The sequence below is a fragment of the Delphinus delphis genome, chromosome 5 (assembly GCF_949987515.2).
Source record: "Delphinus delphis chromosome 5, mDelDel1.2, whole genome shotgun sequence".
In the NCBI taxonomy this organism is placed as follows: Eukaryota; Metazoa; Chordata; class Mammalia; order Artiodactyla; family Delphinidae; genus Delphinus; species Delphinus delphis.
Window position 1 is genome coordinate 72,998,157 of NC_082687.1, and position 17,861 is coordinate 73,016,017.

The 17,861-nt window shown below is 35.6% G+C and overlaps 1 protein-coding gene across 6 annotated transcripts in view; it reads left to right on the top strand.

The window, feature by feature from the left end:
* The window catches only part of ATP8A1 (ATPase phospholipid transporting 8A1), a 236,037-nt gene that overhangs the window by 87,257 nt on the left and 130,919 nt on the right, over positions 1 to 17,861 (top strand). For 5 of the 6 annotated variants that reach the window (XM_060012624.1, XM_060012626.1, XM_060012625.1 and 2 more), the window contains 4 exons: positions 9,305 to 9,377; positions 11,533 to 11,638; positions 13,236 to 13,318; positions 17,618 to 17,667. In XM_060012624.1, coding sequence (XP_059868607.1) covers positions 9,305 to 9,377; positions 11,533 to 11,638; positions 13,236 to 13,318; positions 17,618 to 17,667 — 312 coding nt within the window. Of the gene's footprint in view, positions 1 to 1,232; positions 1,278 to 9,304; positions 9,378 to 11,532; positions 11,639 to 13,235; positions 13,319 to 17,617; positions 17,668 to 17,861 lie in introns of all 6 variants that reach the window. The other variant, XM_060012628.1, reaches the window with a different exon arrangement.

Here is a 17,861-nt window from a genome sequence, read left to right on the forward strand (position 1 = left end):
TGTGTAAGCCTGTGATTGGGAGTGAGGGAGGAGGGTGATCTAATCAGGGAGATCAGGGACTGTGATGCTTAAGGCTGAGATCAAGAATGAGTTGGCTTAAGTAAAGGACTTACCAAGCAGATATAACAGCACTGACCCACAAAGGCAGATAACCAGACAGAACATACACACCAGAGCCGCTGGAGCAATGATCTTGGGGAAACTCATGCAGACAGAATAAGTAACAGGTATGTGGGTCGCCTGCTGCTCACCTCATCACATTCTGAATAGCTCTCAGCATCTGCCAGGGCTGGACCACACCCAGGGAGAGCGAACCTAACCCTTGAGCTCTGAGGCTTTTTAAAAGCTGCCTGAAAAAAAAAAAAAAAAAAAAAAAAAAAAAGCTGCCTGAGTTGAGTAGTACAAGCCCCTCTCCAGATATGAGATCCAGGGCTGCTGTACAACAGCAGTACGACTTGGCAGAACTTTGACACAGTGTTTTTGCTTGGTCCCCTTTAGTTATAGCAATACAGTTGATTTTTACTTTAATATAACTCTTTAAAGAACCATACCCTCGGGCTTCCCTGGTGGCGCAGTGGTTGAGAGTTCGCCTGCCGATGCAGGAAACGTGGGTTCGTGCCCTGGTCCGGGAAGATCCCACATGCCGCGGAACGGCTGGGCCCGTGAACCATAGCCGCTGGGCCTGCGCGTCCGGAGCCTGTGCTCCGCAACGGGAGAGGCCACAACAGTGAGAGGCCCACGTACCGCCAAAAAAAAAAAAAAAGAACCATCCCCTCATGGTAGTCAGATTTACTTCTGAAATGTTTTCAATACTTGGCAGATTTTATCAGTGTGATAGTTTGTGTTCTTAGGTATTAACATGTTTGTTTCATTAAACCATTTATTCTGATTATGCAATATGTGATTAATTTTCCATTGGCTTTAGCATATATTTAAACTATTAAGTTCAATATTTCCTACTGAATACTGAATTCTCTGCATAAAATCAAGAAATTTCATGGTGAAGGAGCAAGTTGACTATCCAGTTAAAGAATAACTTTGTAAATCTGCTTAGTTACCATAAATCATACTTACTGTACTAATTGCCATTCTTTCAAAATTAACTAAAAGTTTATTTTCTTAAGTTTTTCAAGATCTGTCTCTCAGTGCTTCCCTTATTCATGCTTTTATGTTTCCAGCCTTTCTGTGATTATTTTGTCCTTTCTTTCTGTCCCTCCTCTTGCTTTCTGAAGCCATGTCCCTGAACCTGAGGATTATGGCTGCTCTCCTGATGAATGGTAAGCTGCATGGACCTTTCTGTCTCATAGATCCCCTTAAAAGGTTTGCATTTTATTGTTTTGTTAGACACATTTCACTACTTTTGAAAAAATTACTGACCAGGCAGGGTGACAACGTTGTAAAGTATTCCTTAAAATCTGTTGAATATCCCTGATTTCCTATCAAATAACCTTTAGTCATTTTATAAACATTTCTTTCAAAGTTTAGGCTTGCTAGAGTTTTATAGAGCTATGTATCTGTAATAAAATATGTGATGATCAACGCAGAGTCCCTGGGCTGTGGACTACCTAAGATTCAGCTACAGCTCGAGAAATTTTCTTTTTCTTTTTAGCTCAGCACTGCCACCTTCTGCCACTATTTACATACTCTACAGAGCTACAAAAAGCTGCTACTGAAACATACCCACAGAGTGGAAAATTTCCTTTACATTTATTTTTGTTAATTTACTAAAGCTGTTTAGAGGCTGGAAAATAAACATTTTTTAAAATTAAATGTCTGGAACAAATGTTGGAAAACCATGCTGCCAAGGACTAGAGTTAACGGGAATAGAATTACTTTTAGAATTGTTAAATACAGCATTTTATAGCGTTAATTTCAGTATGTATTGGGTTTTTTTGGTCTTACCTTAAAATCCCCCCATGGATTTACATTTTTATTTAGAATGGTGTAAGTTTATTTTGATAATTCATCATGATTTGGTGGCAAGTGAAATTTCAGAAAACAGGTTCCTTTAATGCTGGTAACTCTAGAAAACATGGCTTTATATGTGGCTACATTTCTATTTTCAGATTACACATGTATTTTATGATTAAGCCGTATTTTTCAACTTGGATTTTATTTCAGTAAAGTGGAAATTTAGTAACAATTTGCAGTAAACCTCATACTACCTAGGGTTAATGACAGAGGCAGCTGTTTGGTTCATGTGATAACTGATGAATCATTATATTTAAGCTCATTGCTTGGAGTATCATACATTTTGACACCTACCCACAACCAAATAATTTTTAGTATTTTTTAAATGTGCCAAAGCATCTTACTGTTGGTGGGTAACTCAAGTTTAATGATGTAGATATTCCCTTTTATTTAATCTTTTGAGAACGTAGTTAAAATTTTGACTATATCTTGTTGCTTTTCTGTAGAATTAGCATAAGTCTATTAATTTTAAACACTGTTCATGAGTGTAGGATTAATATATATTTTTCTAAGGTAACTCACATATTAAGAGAAGGAAATTACCTTCATCATATTTTTCTTAAGATTGGATGGAAATGTTAAAAATTGTTGTTTATTCAGGTCATTTAAAATATCCTACTTTCAATAGAGGTTGTTTCATGATTTTATCACTATTGGAAAGAGAAGATGTTATTTTATCTGTTTAACAAGTTCTTTTTGTAAAACACCCCCCCCCCTTTTGGGAAATTTGATATTCTAAACTAGGTAACTCCAAATTAAAAAATGCCAGCTCTTTCATAAATTTTTGTACCATTCCACTTGCAGTTACATATAAACTTAGATATTCATGATACTTTTTTAAAATAAAAGGGAAGGCTTTGCCAACTTTCTAATAAAGTAAGCTTTATTTTAAATATATTCTTGGATTCCTGATCTATCCAGTAGTTACCTGTAGGCAGCAAAGATGAAGGAATAGATACTACTTGAACTTTAGTTGTGTCCTTGGTCCTATACCGTTGTCAAGGATACAGACTTCGGATTTTGACTACCAGAGTTCACATCCTGATCCTACTGGTGCCCTTGAACCAATTACCAAACCTCTATGCCTGTGATTCCTCATCTGGTAGAATGTAGACATCATAAGGAGGCTGTGAAGATTAAGTGAATTACGTTTTTAAAGTGCTTAGAATAGTGTCTGGACATAGTAAGCTCACAGAAAGTGTTAGCTCTGGTGTCTCTCGCTCAATCTTCAAGACATATTTGAGGAGTTAAAATTGACATGACCATTCTAAAGTTGGTGAAATTTAGGCAAAGAAGCTACTAAGTAACTTGCCCCAAAGTATACAACCAGTAAACATGGGAGAAAGAATTAAAACCTCTCTCAGCCTGGTTATGAAGTACGTGCTGGTTATATTACATCCGACAGGCTTCAAAAATATCTGCTTTTAGAGCAAAAGATATCCTTACTATTTGTTATTTTATTTTTTCTTTCTTTCTTGTTTTGTTAAGGTAGCAAGAGCAAGTAAAGTTTAACTGACCGACTTGAGAAAAGTTAGCATGGGGGGACACAACTTTGCACAATCCTAAATCTGGCATCTGCCTAATCTGATACACTTGGTTTCATGTTGCCAGTGAAACCAAGATTGAAAGTGTTATCCTGGTTGAATCCTACGCTCCAGGTACCTGGCCATATCTTCATGCTGCTCGTCTTCAGGGATAAACTGGAGAGTGTAGCTGACTATATTAATCCAAAATTTGAAAGTTTATTTTTGTCTGACAGTCAGCAGCTTCCCCTTTCAATGTGAAGTTCATTGATTCCACATATAAAACCTGCGGCCTGTACTATATATTTTACTACCCTACGTGAACCATATTTGCCACAAAAATACCAAGTTAAAAAACACATAACAGGGCTTCCCTGGTGGCGCAGTGGTTGAGAGTCCGCCTGCCAATGCAGGGGACACGGGTTCGTGCCCCGGTCCGGGAGGATCCCACATGCCGCGGAGCGGCTGGGCCCGTGAGCCATGGCCGCTGAGCCTGCGCATCCAGAGCCTGTGCTCCGCAGTGGGAGAGGCCACAACAGTGAGAGGCTCGCGTGCCGCAAGAAAAAAAAAAAACAAAAAACAAAAAACACATAACAGTTAACACTTAAGTGTGTGTAGATTATTTAACATATTTACATTTAGTCAAATTTGAAGGCAAATCTATAATGTTTCAAAAACACTTTCTTGACATTAAAAATAATTGGATGATGGCTGTAGCTCTACTCACTTAAATCTATTAGTATAAATAGTTTACAGAGATGAAATCATTTCCCAGCCAGTAGCCACTTACTCCAGAATTGGTATGGGTTTCTTATTATTGCCAAGTACCATCAGCTAACATATGACCTTATAGATTAGTTCATTTCTATTAAAAAACTACCATTCTCTAGACAGATAGTATCAATATTTAGAGGAATGCACAAAAACATCTGCTTATTATCAACATCCATGCAGCCCTAAGATGCGCTTATTTTCCAAAACTGTATATTTCATTACATTTTTTTCTTTTTCTAATTTTTTGGTGGAAAATATCAAGCATAAACAGAAGGAGACAGATGTACTCATTCACTCGCTTCAATAATACGTACTCAAATCCAATTTCAATTCGTCTATATTTCCCCTCACTATTACTTTGAGGCAAATCCCAAATAACATATTATTTCACTTTCTCTTAACTATTTGGTATGGTTTCTCATTATTCTTTCTGATAGTTGTTGTTTTTCCTTAAGTAAGTGCTAGCGAGGGTGATTCTCCAGGAGGATTACCTTAAAGTGTTCTGTGCTTAGTCATTTCACTGTGGTTTTTAGTATTATCACGGTATCAGTGGATAGTACCATTTTCTGGTCTTATTTTCTCATTTCGTTTTGGTCTGTAATTATGTATGGAATGAGTGGTATTTATTTATTCTGCTGCAATCGTTAGGCTCACTAAAACATTCTTCCAGGTGTGACTGTATAATAATGAGATCTGACACATCCAAATTAGTGTTGGTCTTCAAAGTAGTCACTTTGACAGGTAATTTATTTATTCCAATGAAGCAACCATTTCACAAAACGTTTTTGGAACTCCTCTTTTATAATTGTCTTCAGAAATACTTTGAACCACACAGAAAAGCAGATCTCATTACTTTGGTCAAAACCGGTGTCTAACAAAAATATTATAATTGAATTCAATCGCTTGTTCATATTCTTGGACTTGACTGGACCTGATACTGAATAACAAATTCATTTCTGAAAATCTCCCTCTAAGGAATTTTGACTTGGAACAGTAGCACCATTCAAAAGCAGAAGGTGTAGATCCTTTCAAAAAACAGTGCTTTGCAGTCAGACTGCCTTTGTCTTCCCATGTGTGCATGTGTGTAGCGTGTATATGTATATAAGGTATACATTTAGTTTGTATGTAGGATGTGTATATATTTCAGCTGACAGGATTGGATTTTGTTCTGACATGGATTTTGTTGTGGTTTTTTATTTTTAATTTAAATTTGATTTTTTTTTAAGTTCGTAATGCATTAACATGTTACAAGTTCAAAGGATGTAAAGAGGGAAAGGTTTCCCTCCCTTACCTGTCTTCTAACCTCCATTTCCCCTCCTGAAGGCAGCCAATGTAACCAATTTCAGGTGTATCCTTCCACATCTACTCTACTCATATACATGCATGTATTTTTTTCTCTCATATTTTTATAGAAAGTGAAGCATACTATACATACTGTTTTGTACCAGCTTTTCCTTTGATAGTGCATCTTCGAGATTTGTCCATAGTCCATGGAGAGCTTCCCATTTTTTGTATAGCGTTCTGTTATGTGGATGTACCACAGTGTTTTTAAGCAACAATCCTAATAAACTTTGGGTTAGTTCTAATCTTTTGCTATTAAAAATGCGCTGCAAAGAATGAATTTGGTCGTACAGCATTTTGCACCAGGTAGTGTAAATTCTTAGAACTGGAATTTCTGGATCAAAGGATTACATGCATTTTAAATTTTGATAGAAATTGCCAATATCCCTTTTTAGAAATTGCACCAATTTTCATTCTCACCAATGATAGATGGTTTAACTGTTTTCCCATAATCATAGCAGTAGAGCTGTCAAACTTTATTTCTGCCAAATTCATAAATTTAAATCTCATTTCTCTCATTATGAGGTAAAATTGCATGTACATTTAAAGCCACTTGGATTTCCTTCTTTGTGAACTGTGTGTTTATATCCTCTGCTCATTGTTCTACTGCATCGTTGATTGTTTTATTATTGGTTTCTACAAATCCTTTTTATTTTAAGTGAAATAACCTTCATTATATGTGTTGGAAATATTTTTTTTTCCCAGTTTGTCATTTGACTTTTGACTTTGCTTGCAATAGTTTTTGCTATGCAGAAATGTTTTAGCTTTATACAGTCAGATTTTTTTATTTGTTTTGTTTTCTGAATCATGTATAATACTTAGGCCTTTTCTACTCCTAAGTTATTTTTTAACTTAGTTAAAAATAATTATTTTTCACTTTAGTACTTTTATTAAGTCATTCACCCATTGGTTTAAGGTAAAAGGTATGGCTTGAACTTTTTTCCTTTTTTTCTGATGACTCTCTTGTTGACATGATTTCATAGTCCACACTGTCGTGTATGAAATTAACTAATACTGGACTTCCCTGGCGGTCCAGTGGTTAAGACTCCGCACTTCAATGCAGTGGGCAAGGGTTCAGTCCCTGGTCAGGCAACTAAGATCCCACATTCCCCTCAGCACAGCCAAAGGAAAAAAAAAAAAAAAAGAAATTAACTAATGCTGATTAGGCCATATTTATTCTAATTTATATTTATTCATAAAATTCTGAATCTTCTCAATTTTTATTGCTATAAAAAATAGATTCTTCATATTAGGATGATCAGGAAATAATTATTTACAATGTATCACAGCTTTTAAATCAGCCTACAAGAAGCTGCAAATTATATGACATTGTGGGTTAACTGCTCAGTTTTCTCTTTACCTTAACGTTACAACCCCTGCCTTATTACTTTTTGCAAAACACCATAATTTCTTTGTCTCCTTTTGAGGCAAAGTGTCACCTGAAAACTTCTATGGAAAATTTTAACAAAATGTAGGTGTTGCCTTGCACTTTTATTTGTGAGCAGTTTCCAGATTCATATAGCTTTGTCAACTAACAGTTAAAACTATTTTACATTTAATGCAGTTGGTCCTTATTTTGCAATGACTTGAGCTTCCTAATTTTATCTGTTTACTTTTACTAAAAGTGAACATTTTGTGAGATTTTGGAGAGGGGTAGTGAGAGCTCCATGCCTGAGGTATCCAACCCAGGCTATGTGATTAGCAGATGAATTGCTGGTGGTTTTTATGATCCTGGAAAGGAAGCTGCTTCCTGGGAGAAGAGTTATTTAGCATTATCCTTGTCAGAAGCCTTCACTGATGAATAGAGGGCAGGATGTGTCCATGTATTAATAAATATTTCAATTGCATATCTAGTGTTATTTGTTATAAAACATTTGAAAGTTTTATCAATTGTGTTAACTGTGATTTATGAAATGAAAGAATTACTGGTGAGATTAATAAGACATATCTTCAGATTTATAAAGGCTTTTAGCCTGGAATTCTTTAGAGGGAAAATAGATTCCACATGAAAGTTGTTACTGTGAATATTCCTTGACATTTCAATAATTATTATCTAATAAAAAGTGGGGAAGTATAGCTAAGAACTATTAATAATACATTTTATAAATAATAGGGAAATTTTATAGAGACTTGAATAATTAACTATTTTTAAGTAATGAGAATTACTTGGAGGAGAAATGTATGTTAATTTTTTTCTGTCCACCCATTGATAAGTTGTTTAAAAGTTCTTGGATTTTTTTCCTTTCATCTTTAAAACTAGAGGAGGAGGAGAAATAATAGTAGTAGTAATAATAATAAAACATAATGTGTTTATTCTGTCTCCCACTGATGTTTTTGAAAATTCTGATCTACTACATGCTAATAAAGCTGAATTATATTACAATTTTGAGAATTAATAGACCAGACTATTACATGTAAATAAAGACATATTTTACTATAAACACTCTAACTTCCTTCTTTGGTTTATGGGTAAAATACATATATTGACAATATGGTTTATGTTCAATGATTTCACACTCTTTTTTTTTTAATGATTTCTCCTTCCTTTCAAGCAGCTGGCTTTAAAATATGAAACTCTTGATATTTGGGACACTGACACTGATAATACTCTTTGTAACCTGTAAAAACTGTGATTAAAAGCTTTCTGGATTACAATTATTTAGTATTGAACATGTTATTTTTTCCTCAGCGATTTCTGATATTTCCATCTGTGCACAAAAGCTTTAGATCTATATATTTTCACTGAACATTGAAAAGTATACCCTTGGGGTTTGACACTTTCACGTAAATGTTTCTTGTCCTTCCTTCGAATCTCAGCATTTTGATATTCAATCGCATGGCTATGAGACTAGTAATAGCTAGGTTATAGAGGCAATTCTGATTTGATTTGTTTCATATGGAGTCCATGTTTGCTGATCTGAAGACAACCACAACACAAAATCCCATGCACTTTTATGGTTTGTTCTCCTTATATACAGAGTAAATGTGATATGTACATAAATATATCAGGTATTTGTTAGTGATAGATAGATGTTGATGAAATATGTAAACAGTTTATTCATATGTTAGTTTCATATGATAATCATGTGGTATTAGTCACTTCAAATAATTTCTCATGGCTAAAGTAAAAGGATATTATTTTTTATAATACCTCCATTCTCAAAAATTTTTAAACTTGGAAAAATTTTGGAAGTAGAAAATTTCAATTCCAGGTATTTCAGCAGTTTTGTTACTTTTTTTAAATTAATTTTTTTAAATTTCATGTGACTACAACATAATTTTACCCCAGGAAAATGAACTGTAAAAGACTCATTACACTGCAAAAACTTTCACATTTTAGAATGTTTGAAAATATTTTATGATTCAGTCATGAAGTCTGTGATGTCTTATTTAGAAGTGCAGACTAAATTATATTTAATCTATTAAGAGTTTGCAGGCATAATGATTTATTTTAAAAGTAACTTACATGGACACCAAGCGGGGAAGCGGCTGGTGGGGGTAGGGGTGGAATGAATTGGGAGATTGGGATTGACATGTATACACTGATGTGTATAAAATGGATGACTAATAAGAACCTGCTGTATAAAAAAATAAATAAAATAAAATTCAAATTTTTTTTTAAAAAAGTAACTTACAAACAGATCAGTGGGCTTGTATAAATGAACCAAGTTTGCTCCAATTTTTTTCCCCTTTAGGCAGAGCTCACAGTTTGGAGATGAAAAAACATTTAGTGATTCATCATTGCTGGAAAACCTCCAAAATAATCATGTAAGCAACATAATACTATTATCTTTTCATTAATAAATGAAAACTAATGAGTGTTTCTCTGAATTATCTTCCATGTTTAAATACTTTTTTTAGTTTCATGATCATTTCTAATAATTAGCAAAATCTATTATCTCTAAATTCTCTTTACTTGGCCAACATGAATTCATGGTTGTTAGAAATTTAGTTTTAACAATAGTCATTAATCAACATTCTGTTTTTTAAAAATATTGTGTATTCTAGAACTCTATTTGTATGAAACAACTCATTGTTAACAATTTCAAAACATCTATAGAAATGAATTTCCTGCTCAGAATTACTGGCCAGTGCTAAATCTATACAATAAGAACTTCGGACATCTGCCACCCAATGTGAACATTCCACTTATGAAAGTTACTGATACTTAACTAAAATTCCATCCAATCAAATGATATGGTCTCCTAAGTTTAAACCCTCAATTTTTTCTCACAGTCGCTTCAAGCTCAATGTGTCAGAACTTGAACTCATGCTCATCACCCCAAAACCTAGTCCCTTCCTAGCACTGATGGACTTACCACCTCTGCCCCTGGGCAGGGCCCTAGCAATGTGTTCATGTGGTTATTTTTGCCTTCAACAAAGCATGAGCTTCCAGATGCACAAAATCTAGACCTAGGCCCACCTCTTCCCTCTTGTGTTCTCAGGTTCAGTAAATTGCACCATCAACTAACTGTCTTATTACTCATTCTAGGAACTTAGGGTTGCTTTTGATACCTCCTTCCCCTCCATCTCCAGATCTGTAATGAGTCACTAAGCCCTTGTCAATATGACTTTCTGTAATATATCCTAAATGTCTTCTTCACTTCATTCTCACTTTCTCTACCCCAGTCCAGACTACTGGTATCCTCCAGGTGGATTACAGCAGCCTCCTAACCATTCTCCTTGTTTCCGTTTTTTACCCCCTCCAGTTCTTGTTGCACGTGGCAGCTGGAATGATGCAAATGTAAATCAAGTCCCATCACTCTCCTGTTTAAAACCATGCCAGAGGGCTTCCCTCTCAACTTACAAAGTTACATGGTCCAGCCCCTGCCTAAGTCTCCGGCCTCACGTGGAGCTACCCTTCCTTTCTTTCTCCTCAGGCTACACTGGCTTTCTTTTATTTTCTCAAACACACTTCATTCTTTCTTCCTTTAGGACCTTTTCAGTCATGTGTGATTCCTGCTTGTTGGAAAACTGTGCTTAGTTCTTCATGAGGCTAAAACTTCAGCAGCTTAAAAATCACATTGTCATGAGAACAACCACAGACTGGCCTATATCATATTATATGATATTTGCACATTTATCCTTTGAAACTCTTTTCACACTATAAATAAATAATGCTTGCATACTATTTATGTTCTGTTTTCCCCACTAGTCAAAGCTTCACATATCAGGGACCTTGTCTGTTTTGTCTGCTCTTCGAGGCTTAACACAGTTTTTTTTCAAATAATGTTCTGATTTACCTTTCCAGTCATTTCACTTTTTTGGTCCAAGAGCCTAGAGGAATATTTTTCCTTTATTAATTCGAATGACATTTTTCTTCATCAGGTACCAGACAAGAAGATGTTTAATTTTAAAAATCTGACTGCTTTCTTGCAGAAAGGATCTTGTCTTCCTCAGGCCATGAGAGTCCATTGTATAAAGGACTTCTCAATCAATCCTTTTTTATTTAGTAAAACGTGTATCAGGTTAAGGTTGCCATTTTTGCAAAAAGAGAGGACAAACCTTACAGAGGAATCCCCTGCCATCGTCACCTCAACCCAAAGTAGTGGAACCACAGTAAGAGTAGATGCCTAAAATTTAGATCTGATCAGGAATTAGAACCGGGTAAATGAACATTTTAGAATTTCTCTCCCGTCCTTAATAACAAGATTCAACCATATCTGCCTTTTTCGCTATACGGTTTCTATTTAACAAGAAAAAGTGGTCTTATATAAATGTTTAGAAAAGGAATGAGAGGGTGCACGAATGAATGATTTTAGTTAAAAATATTTTTTCTTCATAATAGTTGTTGGCTTCTTGACTTCCACACCTTCAATATTTAACAGCTGCACTCTTAGTAAATATGCATGAAGTAGTATTACTATCATTAGTGTCAAATGTTTAAACGAAAGTGGCTAAATTATGTGTTTATTTCTTACAGCCAACTGCACCTATAATATGTGAATTTCTTACAATGATGGCAGTTTGTCACACAGCAGTACCAGAGCGGGAAGGTGATAAGATTATTTACCAGGCAGCATCTCCAGGTACAAATGAAGCAATTGTGAGGTATTGCTTGCTGGAAAATTGTTCTGAAATTTGAGATTGTTCAGAAAAATTTAATTTGAGGAAGTAAAATAAACAAGTTATGTTTTTCAGATTACAAATTTTATTTACTAATTAGATAAACCTTGGCTTTCAAAATTAAATATATATATTTTAAAATATATAACTTTGTGTAACATTTGTTATATGGCATAAATTACATGTAAATTTGAATAACAAAATTCATACAAGTAAAAAAAATGGTACTTTATATATACACATAGTAAATTCTCCCTTCTTTATAAATAACTAAGAATAAACTGTTAGTCATAAACTGTTTTTGCACATAAGCAGACAGGAAAAGGAAGATCTGTTTGCTTAAATAGTGCGCACTTTAGAATACCAATTTTGCTGTCTTCTCTTGGAAATGATAATCAGGGAGTTCGTTGTGTATTTATTTGGATGAGAAAAGTTTTACACATTTGAAGGGATTCCATAAAATATGTATTAGCACAGTTATCATTATTTAATACTTAGGCTTATTTTCAATGAAAAATTGGGTAAATAGTCAATTTGATGATTGTAAGATTTCAGGAAAGAATGAAGACACTTTGGGGAACTTTTTTAATAAGTGTTTTAAACTGTATTATCAACCAGCACCTGCTCCCTTGTAGAATGTACCAAATTCCTAAAAACCAAAAGATACATCTCATATCATTAAGATAGAAACTATGTGAATGTTTTATCCCACACCCTTCCCTAAGAAACAAGAAGGTCTGATGTAACAGGGTGATGTAAGTAAATAATATATAATACAACAAAGCATCAGTTCATTTATATCCATTTAAATTGACCCCTCAACATTAATAGTATTAGTTTTTCTACATTAAACATTTTAGGAAGAAAAGGATAAAACTTAAGGCAATTTCATGCCATTCATTTTTTCCAGTTTTATTAAGAAATAATTTACATATATCACTGTATCTCTAGTACTTACTTATCTTATAACTGGAAATTTGTACATTTTGATCACCTTTCTCCAGTTGCCCCTTCTCCCACCCTCCACCTCTGCTAACCACATCTGATCTCTTTTTCTATGAGTTTGGGGTTTGTTTTCTTTTTTTTCCCTTTAGATCTTACATATAAGTGAGATCATACAGTATTTTTCTCTCTCTGTCTGGCTTGCTTCACTTAGCATGATGCCTTCATGTCTATCCATGTTGTTGGCAAATGTAGGATTTCCTCATTTTTTTATGCATCATTCATTTTGAGAAAAGTTTTCCAGAGAATATGCTGGACCAAGGGGTATATTTAATTATCCTTCTTAGGTATGTTTGGCTAACAGTGAAACTTAATCTTCAGAAATATGACTCTGGGGTCTATATGTGTCTCAGATTCTTAAGATCATTCTACTCATTCCTTTGGCATTGTCATATAATTTTAAAAGAAGTGGATTTCAGTAAAAGGAGCCAGAATAAAAAGAATTTTAATTCTTTTTAAAATTAAGCAGAAAATTGGATTGCAATAGTGTCTTTCTCTCGTATTGGGGGTAATTTTTTTTTCACTGTATATTTGCTTTGTCCTGTTTTCCTAAAACAGATGAAGGAGCCTTGGTCAGGGCAGCCAAGCAACTGAATTTTGTTTTCACTGGAAGAACACCTGACTCAGTGATTATAGATTCAGTAAGTTATTTATTTTTAAGTCTGTTTTTTATCAAAGTAATACATATGCTTAGCTTCAAAGATAAAATAATACCAAAGAAGCTCAAAATAGAATAGAGGTTCCCAACTCTAGTTCTCCTCCCCAGAAGCAAAAACTTTCTATTCTTTTAGCTATTTCTTCGGACATTTACACATCTTATATATAATTTTTAATGTTTGATTAATGATATATGTGTTGATTCTTCAATTTTAGACATATCTACTGACTTTCTATTCAGTTATATTAAATGAGGAGTTATTTCTCTTGACTCACCATCCCTTCCCAATAGTATTATAATTATATTACAGTATTTGGTTAAACAAGTATTTGGACCCAGATTTTTAAATGGTCAAAAGACTTGAACAAACATCTCACGAAAGAAGATATACAGATGGCCAAGCACGTGAGAACACATCATCAGTCATCAGGGAAATGCAAATTAAAGTCTCAATGAGATACTACTGCATACCCACACAAAAGGTAAAATTAAAAACATTGGCAGCACCGAATGTGAACGAAAACGCAGAGCAAGTAGATCACCTGTTTTTGCTAGTAGACGTGTAAGATGGTACAATCCCTTTGGAAATCCTTTTAGAGTTTTCCAACACAGGCAAACATGTACCCAGCCCAGCAGTTTTACTCATACTTAACCAGGAGAAGTGAAAGCATATGTCCACAGAGAGATGTGTCATGGAATGTTCATAGTAGCTGTATTTAGAGTAGCCAAAAACTAGAAACAAATCAAATCTCCATTACTAGGCGAATGGATGAACAAATTGTAATATACAATGGAATAGCTAAACAATAGAAAAGAGTAAAATATCTGTTCATCAAGAGCCTTAATAAATCTCAGAAACATTATACTGGGGAAAAAAAATCAGACACAGAGGAATGCATACTTTTTTTTAATTTTTGGTTGCGTCAGGTCTTCGTTGTTGCGTGCAGGCTTTCTCTAGTTGCGGCGAGCGGGGGCTGCTCTTTGTTGTGGTGCGCGGGCTTCCCATTGCGGTGACTTCTCTTGTGGAGCATGAGCTCTAGGCACCTGGGCTTCAGTAGTTGTGGCCAGTGGGCTTCAGTAGTTGTGGCACATAGGCTCAGTAGTTGTGGCTCATGGGCTCTAGAGCGCAGGCTCAGTAGTTGTGGTGCACGGGCTTAGTTGCTCCGCGGCATGTGGGATCCTCCTGAACCAGGGCTCAAACCCGTGTCCCCTACATTGGCAGGCGATTTCTTAACCACTGCACCACCAGGGAAGTCCCTATTTTCTTTTTTTTAATATTGTATTTCCAGATACAAAATTATCTCCTGAAAATAAATTTTTTTCTTTATTTTCTAAACATGAATCTCTTGTCTTTTTTCCAACTGCTTGATTTTCTACCTACTACTAATTGTTCCATACCTTCTTAGTGCACTTTTATGGGTACAATTACACCAGATAATCTGCCAGTGGGTAGTTGTTTCCCTGAGACATCCCTCCAGAAGTCCTCCATTCTCCTTGGTCTGGGCCCGTTTTGCCTGCTTCTCTGGCACTTGGAATTCCTTTTGATTGTCTCCTGTTTTGGACTTTCTATTTCCTGTAAGTCAAAACTTCTTTCTTAGTAAACTCGCTGGTGTTGATAGAACACATTTTCTGTCAATTTCATCCTATTGAAAAGGTGTTATTAGAGAAGCGGAAGTCACAGTAGTGACAGCCTTCAGTAAACTTAGCTCCTGACTCAGGGCTCCAAGCTGCCCTGGTGGACAGTTCAGTCTTACTCGTGGTTGTCAGGAGGAATTGCTCTCCTGTCTCCCTGGGGACTTTCTTCACCTCTCTTCTGTGTTAGATTTTCTGTTTCCTGGATCCCATATTTTCTTTGTTCTTGGCTTACTCTTGTTATTGTGGAACACATTCTTTATTGGCTTCTTGAGAAAAGGTGCATGGAAAGTTATTTGGTTTTTTGTTTTGTTTTGTTTAGTTCTTTCAAGTCTAAACATTTTTTATCCTATTTTTCTACTTAATTGGTAGTCTGGCTGAATGTAGAACTCCAGGGTGGAAAATCAGTTTCCTGAAGAATTTTGACTGTTCTTCTGTCTCCTGGCTTCCAGTACACCTAATTGAGAAGTCATAAGCCACTGTGGCTCCAGTCTTTGTGACTTGCCCACCCCTCTCTCTCTGGAAGGTTGTGGGATGTTCCTTGTCCCAAAAGTTCTGAAATTTCATGACAGTGTCCTTAGTGAGAATATTTTAACCCATTGTACTGGGCACTGAGGGGACACTTTTCCATTTGGAAATCAATATCCTTCCATTATGGAAAATTTTCTTGAGTGATTCTATTCATTTTCCTTCCCTCTTTTTCCTCTTCTCTCTCTTTTTAGAATTCTTGAACGCATCTTTTAACTTTTCTGTCCTGCTCTTCATGTCTTTGCCTTTTTGTTCTACTTTTTGGAAGTTTTCCTCCGTGTTATCTTCTCAGACTTCTGTTGATTTTCTTTTCATTTCTGCTATCATGTTTTGAGTTTCTAGAAGCTTTTATTGTTTTTTCAATATTTCTTTTTTTTTAATAGTACCCTGTTCTTGTTTCACAGGTGTTGTACTTATGTTTCTTCTCTGGGAGGAATAATGATAGTTTTTTGACGTTTTCTTTTTTAAACAATTATAAGCATTTAACAGTTTAAATAAGCACATGGTTTTTACTGGAATATAAAGTGGTCTTAAGCTGTCATTATAGTTGTTTTGATTATTGCAATGGGAAAATGATACTTCACCAAAAATTAAATATCAACTTTCAATGTTCTTTTCCAGAGTTTCCCATTCTCCACTAAGGAGAAAAGAACAGCATTTAATTACTGCAACACTTGCATATGGGATGTATAATAGACTATGCCAGATCTTTGACAAGAGCTTCAAAATGCAGAATCATAAGGCCAGTCTCCTCCTATGCCACCAAAGAGCAGTATACAGGACCTAAATAATAATCACAAACACATAACAATTGTACAAGCCATCTTTTTGTTTCAAACATTTTCTTCATTTGCTTCATGAATGCCATTAAAAAGCATATACTGGAGAGTACAGCAATATTGGCAAAGGTATAAAACACTGCAAAAAGTTTTATGCCACCAGGAAGCCACAGTAATCCAGTTCCAATGAGACAACAGAAAATGCCCATAGAAAGCATATGACACACCACTTCATGCTGGTGTTGAAATGGAGGGAAGAGGCATCCAGGACCTGTCCACCAGCCCCTCATGTCCATCAAGAAACCCAGAGCCTGACACTCCACAGGCCGACATGGATGTTTTCTTTTTGAATTCTCTTTCCTCCAAATTGCTCTGTTTGTTTTGGGTATCTATGATCCATGTTAATAGCTGTCCTTGAATATCTATTAATCTTTGGTTTTCTCATGGTTAAGAGTGAAGACCTTGAAAGCTGGTATGGCCGTTCTGAGCATGAGGGTGTTTGTCAACATTGGGCTTCACTGTGGGGTGGTCTGGTGGGATTCCTTTGGGAAGTCGTGGTTGTCTGGACCTTTAGGGCTTCTCTTGGTCTTGTGAATTCCCCAGAGATTCATTTTCTGATTTCCACCTGGAAAGGTCTGACTGCCAGAAGGTAGGGGGCCAAGTGGGTTGGGGTCACTGGGGCCTAGCCTCTAGTACAAATGTGATAACAGTGCTGTATCTTCAAGTGTGCCAGTCGACTTCTAGATGAAAGAGCCTCTGTTCTACCCTCTATAGAGCAAAGCGTCGGTCTTCTGCCAGTATGCAGGAAGAGCCAGTGCCCAGAGCTGCTTTTCTAGTAGCTCTTTCCCAGTCCTCCCATTTTAGGCCCCTCTCTTTCCTCCCAGTTCTAGAGCTACCTGCTATTCCACTTCCTTCAGCCTCTTAGGGATTATGTGGTACAAATCGGGTTGGTTCTCAGCTTTTTCCATGGCTACTGCAGGCTTTGAAACTTCTTGTATCTGCTAAGGATGCGTTTCTCACTGATCTCTTTTCTGGTTTCCATATTTTTCGTGCAATTTTCTCTTCTCTTATTTTCCTGCCATTGCAAGTTTCTTTCTGAAGTGTTTTTTGTTTGTTTTTCCTGTAGTTTTGATGGGGCTTTGGGAAGGATGAAAATTAAATGTGTATGTTCAATCTTCCATCTTAACTTGAAAAGTTAGTAAGTTCAATTAAAGATGATGTATTTCAGAAGGGACAATTTGTTTGTGTTGACATTTTTTACATTAAAATTTCATGACTAGGGTTTATTTCCAAGAAGCCAAAGATGCCAACTCTATGTAATCAAGTTTTCCTTTTCTTCATAGCTGGGGCAGGAAGAAAGATACGAATTGCTCAATGTCTTGGAGTTCACCAGGTAAAACATCTGCTCTGTGGTTTGTATGTATGACATAAATTTCCTTCCATTTTTATTTAACTACATTTATTTATACCAAATATTAAATTAAAATCTTCAATGCAATTTTTAATTGTCATATCTGTAAGTAAATCATAAACAGCACTCTTCAGAGTCTTGTAAGGCATTACTCCTAGAGGCAATATAAAAATATT